Genomic DNA, 20,750 nt, shown 5'->3' with positions numbered 1-20,750 from the left:
GCCCAAGATAAAACATTTTTTCCAAGTGGGGAGTGATAAAAGAAAAGATAAAATCTTGTTATGCTACATGTTAAGATGTATTATAAAGCCACACAATTAACTACGGGGATGTAAGAATGTTGAGACAAATTAAGGGCATTAAACTAAAGGTCCAACGAAATAACAGTATATAATAAATGAAATATCAAAAATACATGGGGAAGAGCTGTACTGTTTTACAAATTATCCTCGAAAAGTGTCCATTTCAAATTAACAATCAATTTGTATAGTAATGCCATATATTGAATATTCTATGCAGATAAAAATTTGCAATTAAAATGAAGCTAGTACAAAAATAGCTGAGAATTTATTTAGAAGAACTATGAAGTATCAATACACAATCTATATGAATGCTTCTATACATTAATTGTGTAGAAATGTAGTGTTTCTATATATTAAAATAAATGGAAAAAAATTAAGAAGTAATCAAACCAGGAAGAGAAATGGGTCATGAAGGACAAAGGGATAATACACTATTAAGAAAAATAAATCTTTATATAAATAGCAAAGACTACTAATGAATGACAGAAACAAAAATATTCAAACACTCTCACAATTAGAAAAATTCAAGCTTAAAACATTACAAAGCATCCCCCGCTTCCAGTGGGGGTGTAGAACAGTTGCAAGCATCAGGAAATGAACCCGATAACAATGGATCAAAGTTCCCTAGAATGAATGCACAGTTTGGTCTGGTAATTCCACATCTAAGTATCTTCCCTAAAGAAATCATCAGTGCTGCAGATAAAAACTTATGAGCAAAAATAGCCAACAGAGTTAGTAACAATGGCAAGACAAATTGGAAACGTAAATGGGATTCTTGCCTTTCCAACACAGGCTCTCTCCAGGAAGCTCTGAATGGAGAATATAAGAGCTTTGCCTTTTGATTTACAGGCAATCTCATTTTTTCTCTCTCAAGAAATGAACAATAGGAGGCCACAGTCAGTTCTCTGCCCTTCTCAAATCGATTATCTAATATTTAGGTCATCTCTAGCAAAACAGTATCATTTTGATCCCCCAGACTCACTATCTCCTAGGCAACTGATTGAATAAAAAAATATAAAGCCTCCCTGAGAAATATATTATTTTAAAAACTTAAATAAAAGAAATGGCATACAGTGTCCCTCAGCTGGGGGGATGGGGAGTAGCAGTATGGAAAATAAGAAAAGGCAGAGAGACAACCAGGAACCACTAAGGAACTGCATTTAACACCACTTTATGTGTTGATTTTCTGTTTTAACAGCTTCATTGAGATATAATTTATGTAACGTAAAAATTCACCCTTTTCAAGTATATAATTAAATGGGTTTTATATATTCACAGGATGATACAGCCAACCCACCAATCTAATTTTGGACCATTTCCATCATCCCCAAATGAAACCTCATGTTCATTAGCAGGTGTTCTCATGCCCATCCCCAAGGTCTAGGCAAATATTAATCAACTTTCTGTCTCTAGGAATCTGTTTATTCTGGGTAGTTCACATAAATGAAATCAAATAACATGTGGTCCTGTGTGTGTGGCTTCCTTCCTTCAGCATCAGCTTTTGGAGGTTCATCCATGCTTTAGTATGTACCAGTACTTCATTCATAATGATGGCCTAATAATATTCCACTGTGTAGATGGACCAAAGTTTGTTCATTCATTCATTCATCAGCTGCTAAACATCTGTGTTGTTTCTACTTGGGAATTATTATGAATAATGCTGCTAGGAATAATCAAGTACAATGTATATATGGACATGTATGTTCTCAGTTTTCCTGGGCATCAATTTCTGGATTACATAGAAACTAGAAGTTTGTGGAACTGCAAAACTATTTTTTCCAAAATGGCTATACCATTTTATAGTTCTATCTATCAATTGTTCATAATATTCCCTTATAACCCTTTGCATGTCTCTTAAGACTTTAATTTCTCATATGGGGATTTAAATCTTTCTTGATCACTGTAATTAAATGTTGATCAATTTTGTCAACCATTCCACAGAACCAACCTTTTTTTGTATGTTTTGCTTTATTTGATCTTATATATTTGAGGCAGCCTTAAACTCAAACTATGTAGCCCAGGATAACCCTGAATCCCTGATTTGCCTGGCTCCACCTACTAAGTACAAAGATTACAGATGTGAGCCACCATAGCCAGCTAAGAACCAACTCCTGCTCGGTTGATTTTTATGTTTTTTTCCCCCTAGTCTCTATTTCATTCCTTTCCACTGGAGTCTTTGCTCTTCTTTCTGCCTGTTGATTTTGGCTTCCTCTCCTCACTCTTTAAAGTACAAAGTTAGGTTGCATATTCAGGATGCCTTCTTTTTAAATACAGATATTAACAACTGTAAACTGCAGGCAATTCATTTTTATGTTATCTTCATTTTGTTCATTTCAAAGTATTTCAAAATTCAGTGAATTCTTTGACTCATTGGTTATTTAGAAATATTCTGTTTAATTTCCATAGATTTGTGAATTTCCCCAATTTCCTTCTGTTGTTGATTTATAATTTAATTCTATTATGGTCAGACAACATGCCTGGTATGATCTGAATTTTTTTCAAGTTTATTGAGATTTCTTTTACAGCCAAGCATCTGGTCATTCCTGGAGAATGTTCCATGTGCATCTGATGACTGGCTGCTTTGTGGAAAGAACACTCAATTACTATTTTTCATAAATCTCTAATTTTTCCTCAACATCCTGGGAAACTTACTAGCAGTTTATCATGTTTAGTAATGACTACACTATCTATTCAGTGATTGCACCTTAGTTCATGGCCTCTCCCCATCCCAATATCTATTCATGTTCTTCTCTCTCTCTCTCTCTCTCTCTCTCTCTCTCTCTCTCTCTCTCTCTCTCTCTCTCTCCCTCCCTCCCTCCCTCCGCGCATGTGTATGTGTGCATGAGTGTATGTATGTGTGTTTTCATGTGAGTTCATGTGGAGTTCATGTACGTGGAGGCCAGAGGATAACCTCGAGAATATTCCTCAGGTACCAGCCACCTTGTTTTATATACAGGTCTGGAATGCTTACCAGCATGGAACTTTTCAAGTAGATTAGGCTGGCTAGCCAAGGAGCCCCAGGATTCCACCTATCTCTCTTTCCCCAGCACTGGTATTAGAAGTGCATGCCACCATACCAAGCTGGGTGTTGAAATCCTTGTGCTTGCAAGGCAAATGCATTATTGGCTGAGCTGTCTCTGCAGCCTAACACCTATTCTCTTCCCTTGTTTTTAATACTCAAAATTGTCCAGGAAATTAACAAAGAGTTGTAGCGTTGGTTTAATGACGGGACACCTGGAAAACAGATGAAGTCTGTAACCTGTCTCAAGTTCCACAGACACTGCAGGAATAGAGTGTGGGGCCTTCCAACAGCCACTCTGCAACAAGGCCCTGCTGCTAGACTCCTAAATGAAATGCAGGCCAGTGCCATCCCACTCCACCCCTGCCCACGCTCTTGCTCGTGCACAGGAACACACGAGGGAAGCTGCTGGCTGCTCTCTTACTGTTCTCTCATGGGAAAACGACGGGCAGCCCACCTGGCACTGCAGCTGGGAACGCTGCTGCCTGCCTGCCATGGGTTAGCAACACAGGACGTGAAATATCTTCATTGTGCACAACTGCCTCAAGGCTTCCCAAGAACAAATTTCCAAGAGTCCAAAGACTAAACTGAGGCTGCAAAAGGCATCAAGGAGATGTGTGATGAGTAGGCTCTGATGATAGGTCAGTAGGTAGGAAGTAGAAGAAAATGCCCCTACTCCAGGACCTACTGAGTCTAGCTGTTGCTCCCACACGAGACAACAAATGCGGCCAACACTTACATTCTGCCTACCCCATCTAATCACTCCTCCTTGATCTACTCACTCTCCTTCCAGAAAAAAAGGCTCTGTGGAAAGGCGGCCTCCATTCAGAGCTTAACAAAGGTCAGTTTTCCAGATCTAAGGGGTAGCCTTTAGGGTTCCCCAGACAGATGCACTATGTGTACTTGCCTGTCACATCAGTATGTAGGTCTTTATACCAATGACCTCCCATCACTTTAGTAATTGTATGATTTCAGAACTTCTCAAAGGCTGCTTACGTGGGCTTTCCACATAGAATCACATGTGGATTTATTCCCTAAATTCAAAATGACAGCCTCTTTCACAAATATGTAGAGATTGAACAAAGCTATTTGTTGTGTACACTCAGGGGTTTAATTGCTGTGGATATCACTCTGTATAAATAAAACACTGATTGGCCAGTAGCCAGACAGGAAGTATAGGCAGGACTAGGAGAGAGGAAGAGGAGAGGAAGGCAGAGGAAAGAGGCACCAGCTGCCATTCAGGGAGCATCATGTAGAGGCAACAGGTAAAGCCACGGAACATGTGGCAACACATAGATTAACAGAAATGGGCTTAGTGTAAGAGTAAGAGCTAGACAATGGTAGGCCTGAGCTAGTGGCTGAATAGTTTAAATGATAGAAGAGTCAGTGTGTTTATTTTATAAGTGGGCTCTGGGACTGGTAGGGCTTGGCGGCAGCTGGAGAGAAATTCTCCAGCTACATTTAATGGTACCAAGAAAACACAGGATTTTCTTTCCATTGAAGCAAAAGATGAAAGTAATGAGATACACAGCTAGTATGGGCCTGAATGATTGTACAAAGCACTCTGGACTTTCAGTTTGATGCTGACACTAGTCTTAGGTAGGCTGGAATGACCAAGCTCACAGATCACTAGGTCAGGCCTTTCTCAATCCAACTCTCAGGCCAAAGTCCAGCCTACAGACACCTTCTCAGACACAAGGACCCACGACATTACTGGGGGACTAGGGAGAGGTTCCTTTCAGCTTGTCACTTGCAAAGCCCAAACACTGAGCTCCTAGTTTCACATTCAGAGATTGTCCCCCAAGTGACACCTATCTCCGGTTTCATGGGCACCAGCTTTAGGAGCGCCGTCAGCCACTCCCCTCTTCTCCACTCAGACTTAAAATTCACCAGGTCTTGGCTTAGAGACCCTTAGCAAAGTCCTTGGCCTGAATATGGGGGTCCAGCATATCTGAAAACAGAGTCCCAGCTAGTACTCAGAAAAACAATCCCAGATAAGCAGGTTTCCTTACCACGGGCCATCTGAGAGGATGGAATACATTAATGTGTTTGTCAGTCCTTAAGAGGGTACTAGTACTACAGCTGAAATACAATCAGAGAGGCAATTTCCTCCCCCTCTTTGTACATCTAGCTCATCTCATGCCTCTCTTGTGAAGCATTTCCTAGGGCTGAAACTCAACACAACACACACTGGAAACGCTAGCCTGGATTCTATCTGAATATGGCATACTTGTTGCAAGGTTGCCTCTCTAGCAGATAGAAATACACAAGAGTACTACAATTTACAATACAGCTGGTGTGTGTGTGTGTGTGTGTGTGTGTGTGTGTGTGTGTGTGTGTGTGCAGGTACACATGCACATGTGTGCACATGTGTATGGAAGCTGGAGGTCAACATCAAGTATTATCCTTTGTCACCTCTCCACCTTGTTTGTTTGTTTGTTTGAGACCGGATCTCTGTATCCCTGGCTGACCTCACTATGTGAACCAAGTGACCCTCAAACTAATAAAAATTCACCTGCCTCTTCCTCAGGGGTGCTAGGTTTAAAGGCAGGTGCTACCACATTCAGCTCTACCTTGCTTTCTGAAACAGCATCTCTCATGGAACCCGGAGTGCCCTGATTCAGCTAGACTGACTGGCCAGCAAGCCCCAGAAATCCTTCTTTCTCCAGCCCTGGAATTACAGGCATATACCACCATGCCCTGCTGTTACACAGGTGCTAGGAATCCAAACTCTGACCCCCATGCTCACTGATGGAGCCACATTTCCAGTTCTAACACAGCTTAATCAGACAAACATGAGTACTCAGGTCTAGGAAAACTAAGGACTCTATATGATGGTACAATATAATGTAAGCCAGGCCTGTCCTCAGAGCACAATGGATGGACTGGATTATGTCAGTTTCAGCACTCCATAGCACTGGGAATTGTCAGCTCCTCTGAAGAGCAAACTTCAGCTGTGCCCAGTGACATAGACCCTGACTTTTCCAGGCTAAGGCTTCATTGCCAGAAATATGAAAAATCAAACAGGAAGTTATATACATATGATGTGCTTTCTGCAGAGGGTTGATGTGATGGTTTGAAAGAAAATGGCCCCCAAAGGGAGTGGCACTATTAGGAGGTGTGGCCTTGTTAGCGGAAGTGTGTCACTGTGGGGGCGGGCTTTGAGGTCTCTTTTCTCAAGCTTCACTCAGTGTGAGAGCCAGTCGACTTTCCATTGCCTGCAAAATGTAGGATTCTCAGCTCCAACACCACGTCTGCCTGCATGTCACCATGCTCCCCGCCATGATGATAACGCACTGAACCTCTGGAATTGTAAGCTACAAGCGCAATTAAATGTTTTCCTTATAAAAGTTACTGTGGTCATGGAGTCTCTTCACAGCAATAGAAAACCCAAACTATGACAGTTGGGAACTCTAAATGCATTTTCCCACAGGAACTGCTATAAATAGTGATTAATTCCCAGACTAATCCACAGGTACAGCTGAAATAAGGCACATCAGCAATTTTACTAACAAAACTAAAAAAAAAATGATATTTAAATGCAGACATTTTAACTTTTCAAAATAATTATGCTCAGTAATATCCCAAGTTGGGACGATTCGAACCAGGCAAGAAGAGGCTGCACTCACAATTTACAAGCCAACATAAGGCCAGCAGAGACAACTGGCCGTTTGCTTTTATCACCTGCTGGCAACTGGAAACAACACAAGTAATAAAAAATATTGCTCCTTGGAGGAAACACAGCTTCAACAAGATATGAAGAAGTAATTAAGAGTACTTGGAGCTACGAGGAGGAGACTTTGGCTCACCTACAGGGATTTCAGCATGATTCTTCATTTTGTCCAAATTAATATCTACACCTAAACTCATGCCTATAGGTGTCTCTGGTTTTTAATAGTTATCAACAAGAGCTGGGTGTGATGGCTCACACCTGTAATGCTAGCACGTGGGAGGCTGAGGGAGCAGGATTGTCATAAGTTCAAATCCCGCTGAGCCACACAGTGAGTTCTAGGCCAGCTTGAAATACAGTATGAGACCTTATTTCAAAACAAAGAAACAAAATTTATCAAGAATCCTGATCAGTATATACATGCATGAATCTGTCATATTTGACACTCTGGAAAGAAGGCTGGCTGCGAACTCAGAGATCCCCCTTCCTCTGCCTCCCAGCTGCTGGGATTAAAGGGGTATGCCACCACTACCTGGCTATATATAATTCTTAATTGAAAAAAATCTTGGTTAGTGGTGGGTACCGCAGGTAGAACAAGGATTGTGAACCAGATTCTATGAGTCCAATTAGCAAATTTTAGACAGGAAAGCAGGGGGCTGAAGGGAATGTTTACAGACTGTGAGAAGCTGTGGAAAAAATGAGAACACTGAGTCTGGGAAGTCAAAGGCATCCTCAAAGGTGACCAAGAAGAGATGTTTCCTAGAAAAGCCACCAGGTGGAGCCACCACTTCAAACCCATATCAAATGTCTTCTAGGGACTGACGGGTAGAAACCCAGGATGAGTGTGGTGGAATAGCTATTATTCTTTGTAGTGTTAGTGCCTTGGGGACAGGACACAGGGGTTAAAGGGGATATATAATAGAAGAAAAATTCAAAATAACAATTTTGTCATTGACTCGTACAGAAGCCGTGTAATAGCAACAATCCTCCGCAGAGCTTCTTTCTGTCCCTTTCTCCAGTTGTACCCCTAGGCTGGACTTGTAGTACTACACAACAATGAGTGAGCAAGGGCAACAGAGTCTCTATCATCAACCTAACAGAGGCTCCCACAAAGGCATCCCAGAAATACGGCCAGGGCTAGCAGTTAAAAGGTATCAGAATGAAGACCTCTGGGAAAAGACTGTAAATGCATTCACACACACACACACACACACACACACACACACACACACACACACACACACATCAGATGTGCATGTTTATGAAGTGACTCTCTTTCCTACTCCCTCACTTCCAAGTTCTCATTTCCCCTGGGAAAGATCAGCTCTGGTGATAACCAATACCTTCCACACAATAGCTAGCTATACCTTCTGTCAGTCCATAGACGCCAGCTCTCCAGGGAAAATCAACAGCGGATTTAAAAACTCCAAGGGCAGTCTGACCCGAAATGGCACATTTTCAGATACCTAGTCAGCCACAGGGAAATGCACATTTGAAAGGAAAAAGCCTCGTTTCTACCAGCAAAGGCCCAGGTTCTGCCTAGACCTTAATAACAGATTACCAGGAGCCAAATGGGTTACTCTGTCTGGTCTGGTTTGGTTTTTTTGTTTCCCAAAGCTGAGGACAGAATCCAGCTTTAAGCATTCTACCACTGAGCTAAATCCCCAAACTCACATTTTCTTTATTAAGGATGCACTTTTTGTATCCTTTGCTTACAGATAATTTCCAACAAAGAACCCAAGACCTTCAAGATCCACGCCACCAGCCAGGCATGATGGTACATGCTTGTAATCCAAGCATTCAGGAGGAGGAGACAAAGGAATCTCTAGTGAACTTGAGTCAAGCCTGTCTCAAAAACTATTTTTCCATGCCATTGAGTCTCTGAGCCATGATGTGCTTTCCATGCCAGCGTATGCATATTTACACACATATGCACATGCTCTAACCCTCACCCAAAGTCTCATGAATCAGTCCAATGGACACCTTGGTATATTACCCCAGGCAGCCAAGGTAAATGATAAAAAAGTGGAAGTTTAAAAAAAGATTACATTTCCCTTTCGGGGGGGAAAAAGTGACAGGAGAGTGGTCACTTGGCCAGATCTGTTTAGGGACTAGAATGACCACTGCTCATACAAGGGAAAGAAGGCTATACATTAGTTCAATTCGCTGGAGAGCTACAGGCAGTAGTTCCAAAGGGAGAGCACTTCCGTGTGGCAAATATGAGGCCCACATGAACATGAAGGGCATGCAAGCAGCACCCATCCACATGCATATGAATCCTGAAGGTTCCCATGCTGATTTCTAAAGCAACAGTGTGTCACCAGAGGCAGAGAGTTTACGGGCCCTTCCATTAAGGAAGGCTTTTGAGTCAGATCTGTCAAAAAGATTAAATGTATCAGAGCAGAACCCACAAAATAATGTTCTATAAAGTCAGATCCACATACCAGTTCAGGGAGCAGCCCTGCCCCCATCCTAACCAGAATCTCATGTGAGACAGATGAGCTCACCTCACAGCATCGGAGCTAGACCTGTTACCAATAACATCTTTAAAACTGTCAGGTCGTTCAGCATTTATCTCTGGAAGGGGTACTAAAGTGCAAATGCATAACCTTAAATAAAGATGGTAAGAAGCAGTTTATCTTTCAGAAGGCAGATGCCAAAGTAGCAGAGCGGCTTAAAAAGATGATTATAAAACACAGTTTGTATCAGGAGAGCATAACAATAACAGTAGTAATAGCAAAGAATAAGAAATGCACAAAATACAATAGACACTTACCAAACACTGAATTCATGATAAACTGGAAATAGAAACAAGGACACATAAAGCCAACCAGAAACCCACCGAGTGGCTTGACATTAAGAATGACAAAAGCAAGTAAGAGATACCCCACCTGTTCTTCAGAAAGATGTAAGAAATGGCCAGGGCTTTCTCAGTGTCTCCCGTGTGGCACCCAGCCTGGAGTGCTTACAGGCAGGACTGCCTGCTGCTTTGCTAGTCTTTGTAGCAGCCCAGGCACAGGGTCGGGTGCATAGTGGGCATGCAAATGAACACACGCTAGAGAGTGCTCACTGGTGTTCACCAAAAAGTTTAAAAAAGAAAAAAAGGAACACTGCCCAAAATCACAGGCAGCAAGGAGGAGGATTCTGAGGCACAGTTTTCCCCTGTGGCCTGTTAATGATGGAGGCCAGAACCCTGGCATAAAACTGGGTCTTCACCCAGGCCAGTGAATATGAACTAGAGTCTACATATATAACCTGTCACGTGGACAGAGCTCATCAAAAATTCCTTCGACAGATGAAAGCAAATGGCTTTTTATTTTGTTTTGAATTGAAGTAGAAAAGAGCATTCAGATGGACAAAACCAAGTGCTCATCTTTAAAAACATATTCGCTAGTAACTGTTAAAACTTCATTTCATTCAATTTTGCTTCTCAACCCATGTTTTTGAACATTTTTAAGAAACATTCCCTTTACCCATTCATGTTCCAATTTAGCCGGGCCCATCATTCTTCTGTATGGGTTTAATGGAAAAGAAATTACAAAATAAGAAGTCGCTTTCAACTAGTTTTGTCGGGGCCCAAAGTTCTGTCACTGTGGCCAAGAGGTAGGTACACCTGCCTGACATTGCAGGGCCCCAGCTGGTCAGCTGATTCAGGCCCTCAAGCCAGCTGGGATGACTGGCTTTCTCTCTGAACTTCAGCTGCATCTTTCTTCTTCTTCTTCTTCTCAAACAATAGACACGAAGAGTCATTCCTGTCCCTCCATAAATCAGCCTTAGACACTGGGAATGTCACAACTGGACTGTCACAAAGCGAGGCATGTCACAAAATGTAGGAACAGCTAGATATAACTGGGTAAACTCCTCCAGCTAAGGCTGCCTTGAGCTCAGGCCCCAGTGACGTGGCTCAGGTTCAGAGTCAGAGCCAGAAGAGAATGGCCTCTTTCTTCATTAAACCAATTCCAGGCCTGAGTCAAATGACAAGGCTCACACAGAAAGAAAAGAGCCCTTCCATCTTCGACTAGGTTGAAGGGAATTTGTGTTTCTGCAAAATTTTCACAGGGTTCCAAGGTGGGATTATAAGGTTGATTCATATACCTGAAGAAAAACCCCACATTAGCAAATCCAAAGAGATTTTCAAACCCTGAGAACAAGTTCCTCCCTTAATCATAGCTATAAAGATATGGACAGAGCACAGCATCCTAAAGGTTTTAAGGACAAGCTTGATGGAAACAAAAGGGGAAGGGTGGACTTCAAGAACTCGAAAAACTTACACAAGGGTTTAGGGGGAACTAGAAAGACCTCCCACAGATTTTAGCTTCTGATTTTTGCTTTGAGGGGGAGGGGTATGGTTTTTTTTTTATTATTGATTTTGGGTGGGAAAGAAATGTAGCTTTTGAGATCAGTACAATGAACTATTTATCTGGCCTGACAAGGCCAATCAGTCTCCGCCACACACACTGATTATTATAAGGAGGGGCAAAATACTGTTAGTCTTAATGGGGTGGGGGAGGACCAAAGAGCACCCATACTGGTGCACAATGCTTCCCTTCAGCTGGGAACTGATGTTTGGCCCAGGTGACCCAGTAGGTCAGTGGGAAGCCTGGAACAGAATGGAGACAGCTGTTACAGGCTTCCCAGTTACAGGAAGCCTTTGCTTGTTCAAGTCTCACAGTTCCTGGCATTTGGCATAGAAAGCTGCCAACTATAAAATCCTGGTCTTAATCTGGCTGTAGCCTAAGGTAGAAGGCTTGAAACAGTCAAGTAAAACTACCCTTTGGAATTCATTTTTCTGGTGAACAACAAATTCCATTTGGGGAACTTAAAGGCCAGAGTTTCAGTTCTAAAGAATCAATTATCTAAAAAGTTTTATTCTTTCGTTGGCTTAAAGTTCTCAGATAATTTCATTGAACCCATGCACATAATTACCTTCATTCTTTCCCTTAATTAATTCCTTCTCTTTTGAAATTAATTAAGTCTCCTATTGACTTTATAAAATAGTGGGGCTGACCAGAAAGACCTTGCTACTGGTCACTGTGTATGGACTGGCTGGACTTGAGCAGAGCCATCTGAAGGGGACAGCTTCCAGAAGCCAGGAAGAAGACTCACTGGATTCCAACTCTTAAATCCAAAGTCAAAGTCTCCTCTGGACTTGGGGAATCTATACGCAAGAATGGAGAGCTGAGCATGTCAGCTCAGGCCAGACATGGTGTCACGCCAGCACTTGGGAGAGTGAGGCAAGAGGATTAAATGTTCAAAACTAGCCTGGGCTAAATTTAAGGCCAGTCTGAACTATGTGGGACTCTGGCCCAAAACACCATTTTTTTTTTCCTTAAAGAATTCAGGAAGCACTTCACAAAGATTACAGTTTTACAGTAACATAAGCTCAATTCTTAAAATGGGAGGGAAATCCCCTTTTGGATACAATGAGATTTAATTGAAGAAGGGAAAGGAAGAAAATCCTATAGCTGCTAACCAACTTGGGCCGCGGGCCAGTATTTCATGTGAATAACTCAAAATAGGAAATGGACCCCAGAGCAGCTGGAAGGGGCAGGAGAAGAGGCAGGAAGGAAGAGAGACACAAAGCCAATGTTACCAGAAGTAGGATCAATGGGCAGTTTATTGGACAAATTCTCATGCTGTGTAAATTTTATGAAAGATTAGCTGTTCTTCCCTGTGGTTATGTAAACTTGCCTCTTTTTGTCCCCTTGTTAATGGAACCCTTTGCTAATACATTTCTTCCTGCTGGTTTTGAACAGCTCTCAATTCCCTTTGAAGGACGCAATGAGCCCAGAAAAAGAGCAGCTGAAGTCTGACCTTGTCTGGGCATGCTCAGCTCACTGTGGGCCCTGGTTGACCCTAGATCAGGAAGTGCTAAAAGTACCAAGTGTGCCCACAGTTCAGAACTGATTAGGGTCCTCTCTGGAATCTTAGGTTCTCTCTCACATCATTCAAAAAACAGTTCTGACCAGGGCGGATGGTAAACGAAGCAGTTTTCATAAGCTCATACCGAAAGTGACTTGAGGTCTCAAAAGAAGGAAAACAAGCCTGGGATTGTTAAAGGTTTCTGGGCTAGATGATGGACGAGCTATGTCTCTGAACAGTCTTCCTTACAAACACAGGGAGGCAGGGTCTGTGTTGGGGAGCTGGGCAGTTTGCAAGACAGCCACTAACAGAGTCTATGATTCAAAGGGGAGTCTGAGCAGCCATCTCAGATCAGCCTGTACCTTACTGTTCTCTCGACTCACCTTTCATCCACACAAATAGGTAGGAAGGTTGAAGCTAAACCCCTTGATAAATCATTTACAAGTTTGCTCAACTTTCCTCTGAAAAATCTTATTAGTTCTTTTTCCTACAGAGTTACTAGGGGTGTGGGGGAGGTGGGGGTGTGTGGTGTGTGTACAAAATTTATACTGAAAACCAGAAAGACAAACTCCTCAACTTTTTAGCAATGCTCAATTTGACAGCATACATACATGGGTTTCCAGATTCGCCCATGTGCAGGGAGAAAGGTCCCCCCTTTGCCATACCTCGCTTATTGGTTCTTAAAATGGTTTCAGAAGACAGCAAAGCATTTCCACTGGCTACATCATGCACGGGCTTCTCTGGAGCTTTGTTGGAGAGAGGGTCTTTCTTCATATCTTTCTTTATTTCCTGTTAGGACACAGAAAGGGAAGAGAGTATTTATAGTTTGAAGTTCTGGGGTGCCTCTTCATCCCTCTGGAAATGAACAATAATAATGCCACGTAGGCACAACACAACATTTGACAAATACCATTGTCTGAATTTGTGTAGTTTCTTTCTTATATTTGTTAAAGAAACACCTAGTCCTATAAAATAGAATAATGCCCAGTATAGTAAGGTTACCTTGTATGACTGGGGCCATTCCATGTGAACGTCAAGAGACTGACTGAAATATAAGTACCACCATGTAACTCTAAATTATGGCTTCCTTTACTTTTTTCCACTATGACAAGCCCCAGCCAAGCACATGCCCCACTTCAAAAGCTTTGATTTCTATTCTTCTCAACAAAGGTTTAGAAAAACTACATCTGCAAATCACCACTACGCTCGTAATTATACTAAACTCAAAAGATGATTTAAATGCATTTGTAGTTCTCAAGTTCCTCTAGCTTTTGAATTCTTGACCAAAAAAAAGGGGGATAAGAGCTAAATGACAGAAAAAAAAATAACGACTATCATTTTAGGTCAGCAAACTCCAGCCCATCATGCTAGTTTGTAAATAAAATTTCACTAGAACACAAATGCATTCATGTGTATTTTATGACTGGTTTGATGGCCCGATTCCGGAGTTGAGGAGATGTTACAGAGACAAAGCCTGAAACCTCCAACCTTTCATAGTAAGTGTCTGCTGGCCTTCAGCTAGGTGGACGTCTATCAAAATTCATTTAAGATTTGGCTCTTGGGAGCAGCAAGATGGCTCAGTGGATGAAGGAACTTGCTCAATGACCTGAATTCAACTCCTGGGACCCTCATGGTGAAAAAAGAGAACCAATTCTAGAAAGTTGTCTTCAGACCTCCATAAAACCAATCAATCAATCGATAGATCGATGCAATTGTAAAGATCTGGATCTTGAGTCCTTTCCGTGCAAACATGAACACCTGAGCTAGACTCCCCAGCACCCAGGTCAAAAGCCTGCTGCTACTGCATATGCACCAATAACTCCAGCAACGTCAGGGGGTGGGGCAGAGAGGACAACTGCCAGGACTGGCTGGCCACCAGCCTAGCACCAGGTTCCATGAGAGACCCTAGAGCAGTGGTTCTCAACCTTCCTAATGCTGTGACCCTTTAATACAGTTCTTTGTGTTGTGCTGACCCCCAAGCATAAAACTATTTTACTGTTACTTTATAACTATAATTTTGTTACTGTTATGAATTGTAATATAAACACTGATATGCAGGATATCTGATATGTGACCTCTCAAAGGAGTTGTAGCCATGGGTTGAAAACCACCATACTATATCAAAAGACTAAGACAGAATGATAGAGCAGGACACAAGCATCCTCCTCTGGTGTCCACATTTCACATGTGTGTGCATACACAGAGAGGGGGAGAGGAGAGGAGAGGAGAGCTCAAGCTGAATCTTTTAAACCCAATGCATGATTTTGTCACAAGCTGAATGTTCCTAACACAAAACATGAACGGCTCCAAACGCCAAACTTTGGAGCACTGACCTGATGCCACAAGTGGCAATTTCCACACCTGACCCCATGTGGTAGATCACAGATAAGACAAAGGTACACTGAGAATGTGTATAAAATTACTTTCAGCTTATGTGTACTTATGAAACAAATTTTGTGTTTAGATTTAGAATGTAACTGTAGGACATCTCATTAGGTAAATGCAAAGACTTCCCCTCCAATCCTAAAACTGAAATGGTTCTAGTCCCAAGCACTTTGAATAAGGAATACTCAACATACACTTTATATTGCTTTAATAAATTGGATAATTCTTTGCAAAATCATTAATAGCCTAAAATGATACTAAGTAACACAAATACAGGTACACACACAGGAATTCTTCCAAACCCAGCAAAATCATTTCTACGCTTGTCTGAGCCCATGATCACACTAACTTAGGTACAAAACCAAGGCTTGGGAAGCCAGACCTGAAGCCTGAATGGCAGGAAGGACTCACAGATAAGGCTTGTGTGCGTTAAAAAACAGCAGGGTAAGAAATGGAGGTTGGGTCCCCTCTGCAAAATGAGTCAGAAGGCTGAGATGGAAAGAAAACAGCAAATGCTTGTCAAAACATTGCCTCCACCCCTGAGCCAATCGCCAGCTTTCTTCACAACAACCTCACCCTCTGTTGCTCCTTAACCAGGGCCCCACCGGAAACCAGCAACCGGGCTGGGGCCTTGCTGGGCTGAGAGTTTCAGCTGACATCCCTGAGCCCCACACTAGCAGCAGGAGCTCTGCAGATCACACCAAGTTGCTGGTGTGTGCCTGTGTGCATGCATGCGTGTTTGTGTGTGTACAGGGACACCCACCTCAGCCGCCCCAGCACCTGTTACAACAGCAGTTGCTGGGGCTTCCTGCAGCCTCACAGGCAGATGGCATCAGGGGACAATCTGCAAACACTGTCTGCATGAGCCCCATGATGGCTGCCAGCCGGCTATGGCTCTTGAAGACAAGAGGAGAAGCCACCAAATGCACTTGTTTCTCTAATAGTTGCCAACAACAGCCATCACCTTTGCCAGGGAGTAATCCCAAGACATTCAGTGGACCATGGCATCGCCATGACCATTCACCATCAAGGGCACATATCTGGGGTGAGGTGAAAAGGAGAAGAACAAGGTTGTGGTGCTAACATGCTCAGCAGAAGTCTCAGAAGCTATGGTCCTGGTGCTCTGGGCAGCATAACTTGAGCAGGCTGGCTGGAAAGGAGCAACCTACCAGAAGCAAGCAGAACAGAAAGATAGCACCAGAAGCTTGCCTTAGACACGCCACATTCCTTTGTCATCCCCCCACTTCCATGACTGTTCATATTTGACTACAGTTCTTAAGTTGTTTCTTAGGTAGAAGAAATTCACTTCTTTCTGGGGGAAAAAAAAACTGGGTACATGACAAGGCAGTGAACTCTGCCAGCTCCTCACCTGAACAATGCCTTGGCTCGGTGCAGCCTTTGGAAGGCCAATGCCTTCCTCCAACCACCCCTTCTCATGAGGAGGAGGAGGAGGAGGTCTATCCTATTTGGCACCCCATTATCTGTCCACTTCCCCGGGCTGGAAAAGTCAGCATTTGTCCCCTCTCTACCCAGGCCCTCAGTCTGCCTTGACCACTTCCTCTCTCTGTTTCTCTCTATTCTTCCTCTATTGTCTTGAAAAGAAAGATAAAAACAAAAGCCTTAAATTACAAATGGCCAATACACTGATGACAAAAAGCTCACCCATTAGTCATTAGGGAAATGGAAATCAAATTCACAATGAGATACCCCTTCAAATGATCAAGATATCTTGAAATTAAAGAAGTAGGAAGTGAGGGAGGGAGAGAGGGGGAGAGGGAGGAGGATGAGGGAGGGAGAGAGGGAGAGGGAGGGAGAGAGAGAGGGAGAGAGAGAGAAAACAGGAACTGATAGGATTTTGGAGTACATGAAGCCCTTCTGTATGGCTGAAGAAAATGCAAAATAGTAGAGGACTGTGCAGTAGTTCCTCAAAGTTAAATAAAGAGCACCACAGGACCCAGCAACTCTACTCTTAGGAATCGATTCAAAAGAACTGAAAGCAGAGATGCAGACAGACAGGCGCATGCCACTGTTCCCACATTATTTATAATACCCAAAATAAGGAAGAAACGCAAGGGTCATGAACAGATAAATGGATAAACAGATTGTTCTACATCTCTACAATGGAATATTACTCAGCCTTAAAAAATGAAGTTCTGATACACAGTGCAACACAGATGAGCTCAGAAAACACGCTGAGTGAAATATGCGAGACACAAACAGACAAATACATGATTTCACTTTTATGAGGTCTTTAAAATGGGCAAATTCAGGAACTATGATAGAGGTTACCTAGGAGTAGGGAAAAGGAAATGGGGAGTTACTATTTAATATTCACAGAGCTCCTGCCTGTGGCTTTGAGAAGAGTGTTAACTGCTGTATGGCACTGTGAATGTTCTCAGCACCACCAGATGTATACTGAAAGTTGAAATGACAGATTTGATATGACTGTACACAATGTGCCAAAGCCCACCCTACGAGCTTTACCGAGTTAGCAGTGTCTCAGCTGTACATGAGTCCCAGGCACAGAATAATACAGCCAGAGAACTCATTAAATGAGCAGAATGCGAATCGCAGCTGACTAGCTGCAGGGCTCATCTCTCGGCTACGTTTCTCTGAGCTCTGCCTCAATTACAATGTCTACCTACCTCCAGTGTCTCCCAGTTTAGTCTCCACAGCCCCACCAGGGATATTTCTAAAATAAATGTCTGATGTGTCATCCTCCTTCTGAAATCTCTGGTTGCTTCCAAAAGACCACGGGCCTAACTTTTTCATTCAAAAACTTTTCAAATCACAGCAAGCTGTCAGTCTCCATGACTGCTTCTAGCTAGAAATACCTGGGATGCATGCTGTCCCCATGGCACTATTTGCCATGCAGATGCATTGAATTCTACATCATAGGTTCCTATCAGGATGCTCTAAAATCAGATGATGAAGGTCCCAGTAGCACAACATGACTTGTAAAGTACTTTCACATGTATGTTTCTCTTTGCTCCTCCTGAGACAGTCAGAATGCAAGAGCAAACTAAGGCACAAAGGTATAAAGAAGCAGAGCCACCACGGACACCTCTGACCTCCCCCAAAGAACCAGTGCCATGACTTAGGGAGTGCACTTGAAGCATTCTGCCTGAGGCTCCAGAGGTGACCAAAGCTTCTCTGCATGCTTAAAGGATTCACTGGACCTCTACCCATAAACCAAAGATTATCTAGGCTCAAATCTACAGAGTCCTTTACCATGCACATGAAATAACTCCTTTCTGCAAACAAGGGTACACTTGGCACTAAAGCAACTCCTGCCTGCCAGATGGAGCAGCCACACCTGGAGCTCTCCGAGGTTCTGAGCCAAGGTTGCAGGACTCTGGATTTCCTCCAGGCTGTGTATTCATAGTCCCACATTCTCAGTCTCAGCTTTGTGACAATTAAGCCCACTTGTTAAAATGCTAGGTATTACTATCTCAGAGGTAGTGGCTACATCCTGGTGCAGAACTATGAGCTACAAAGGTTTGTAAGGATTCATATAGACATGCCATCATGTATTAATTAGCCATGACAGTACCATTCAAATACAGTACAAGAGATAAAGACTATCAGCAAACCTCTTTAGATGGCAAAAGAAACCCAGATTCTCTTCACCTCAAATCTGGTGCCTTAACAATGGAAATAGGACATTTACAGTAAAACTAAGGCTATCAATAAGATAGCAATACTGCTAGGTTGAACCTACAAGGTCTACCCAAGAGAAGGAAATGGAGAACTCCCCCACATTATCTCTGCTCCCCAGAGGCACTGGACTGTGCAGAGTGAAAATGGCTGACCCACATTCAGAGGATAAACAGCCCCAACCATGTTAATGTAGTGAGAATTTTTTCCATGACATATTTAGGAGCCTGCAGAAAGCAACCTTGTTGAGCCAACACATAATCTGTATGCAACTGGGTGCTAAACTAGATGAATAGTCTTCTTTCCAATAAGTGGAACTGCCTGGATGTGGCCAGCTACCTGGTTGGTTCTCCTCTCCCATCCATTACTCAGGTGCTCAAGGTACTAGCTTGACTCTTTAAATTGCTTGTTCAGTCTTCAACCAAAATACCACATGGTCAAACACCAACCAAATGCACAATTGAGGGGACTCTCCCCCTTCTCATCGTTTTCATTCTCTCATTATGTCCTCTACCATCCATGGCAGAGGGTAAGGCACAGGCTTCATGATGAGCAAAGAGAATGAATGCTCTGAGCCAGAAAGTTAGAAGTAGTTCTGACATCACTGATTAGTGGCATGACCTTGGGAGCAATGTTTCAAATCTCTAAGCAGCCATTTTGTCATCAGTAAAAGATGTCTAACACTAAATGTGACATCACAGTGGTATCTTCAGGAAAATTAATGGATTGGGGACTATCATGCAAAATATTATTTGCTATCATTATTAATCAGTTAAGTGCTATTTTTAAAAACACACCAGGACTAGGAAGATGGCTCCGTGGGTAAGATCATTTACTGTGCAAGCGTGTGGACCTGAGTTCCAATTTCCAGCACTCACAGGAAAAGGCAGTGTGGCCACATGAGCCTGGAAGCCCAGGCTTGGGGGTGGGATGGGCTGGAAACTGGACAATTGCCGAGGTTTGCTGGTCACCAGCCTAGCTCCAGATTCAGTGGAAGACCTTGTCTCAATGGAATAAGACAGGGTAATCCAGGAAGACACCAAACATCTTCCTCTGTACCCTACCTACATGCACAAATGTATGCACTCACACATATGTACACATACGCCACATACACACAAAAAGAACTACACATAATACCACAAATAAACCACACAGTAATAATGCTGAGTGAGAAACCAGACACAAAAGAGTCACATACTATACAATTTCATTAAAGTCCATCAACAGGCAAAACCAATCACTGGTGAGAGATCTTAAAACAATGGTCATCTTTGGGGAGGTTCCCACAGGGTAGAGGATGAAGAGAGGAGACAGGTACGAGCAGCCTACTGGGAGGGTGAAAAGGTTCTATAATTTGGTCTGGGTGATAGTTACACAGGCATATAAATACTAAACAATTCATCAAACTGCACTTCTAAAGCCTCTTCCCTGTAGGTTATTTCAATTAAAAAGAACAACACGAACACTCACACCAGAAGAAGATCATCTTTAATTCTAAATGTGCTAATATTTTGTCTTAGAAGACTAGAAACACGACAAGTAAGTACTTGGCTATTTTAATGCTCGTCCCAGACAGTGCAAAGCTTTCTGAGATGCACATTAAGGTAACGGATGGTCACACGAAGCCAGATGCAGAATATTGAGTGGGTGAGCCAAGATATGTCTCATCTTATTTACACAGTCGGTTGAATGGATCCTCACTCCCACCCCAGCCGTTGTCCTTCTAGCTTGCAACATTTCCTTCTCTCTGGTCCCCAGTAATACAGGCAAACAGAGCAAGCTGATGCCATGGACACCAGGGGGCGCTCAGGAGCTCAGCAGCCCACTGACCTGTTCAGAATATGTGTTCTGGGACTTCTCTACGCAGGGTTGGGCAGGGTCCCCAGGGCTCAGGGTTAACAGAGAATGAAGGAAACAAGCATCATTGGTCACCTTCCCTTCAATTCTGTGTATTTCTTTCTAAAGGAAAAGCTTCCTTTTGAGTCAGACATAGTAGTGGTATCACAGCTGTGTGCACCACCCCCAACACACAATGCTCTAGTTCATGGAAAATAACTTTTCAAAAGGATCCTC

General features: G+C 42.8%; 1 protein-coding gene across 9 annotated transcripts in view; it reads right to left on the bottom strand.

Annotated features, from left to right (window-relative positions):
• Positions 1-20,750, bottom strand: part of Sh3kbp1 (SH3 domain containing kinase binding protein 1) — a 352,120-nt gene that overhangs the window by 203,042 nt on the left and 128,328 nt on the right. For all 9 annotated transcript variants that reach the window (XM_015992132.3, XM_015992129.3, XM_006973237.4 and 6 more), the window contains one exon: positions 13,298-13,421. In XM_015992132.3, coding sequence (XP_015847618.1) covers positions 13,298-13,421 — 124 coding nt within the window. The remainder of the gene's footprint in view (positions 1-13,297; positions 13,422-20,750) is intronic.

The sequence above is a fragment of the Peromyscus maniculatus genome, chromosome X, assembly GCF_049852395.1.
Source record: "Peromyscus maniculatus bairdii isolate BWxNUB_F1_BW_parent chromosome X, HU_Pman_BW_mat_3.1, whole genome shotgun sequence".
Lineage (NCBI taxonomy): Eukaryota > Metazoa > Chordata > Mammalia > Rodentia > Cricetidae > Peromyscus > Peromyscus maniculatus.
Note: the sequence above shows the minus strand (reverse complement) of the source record. Positions and strands in the feature narration are given on the sequence as shown.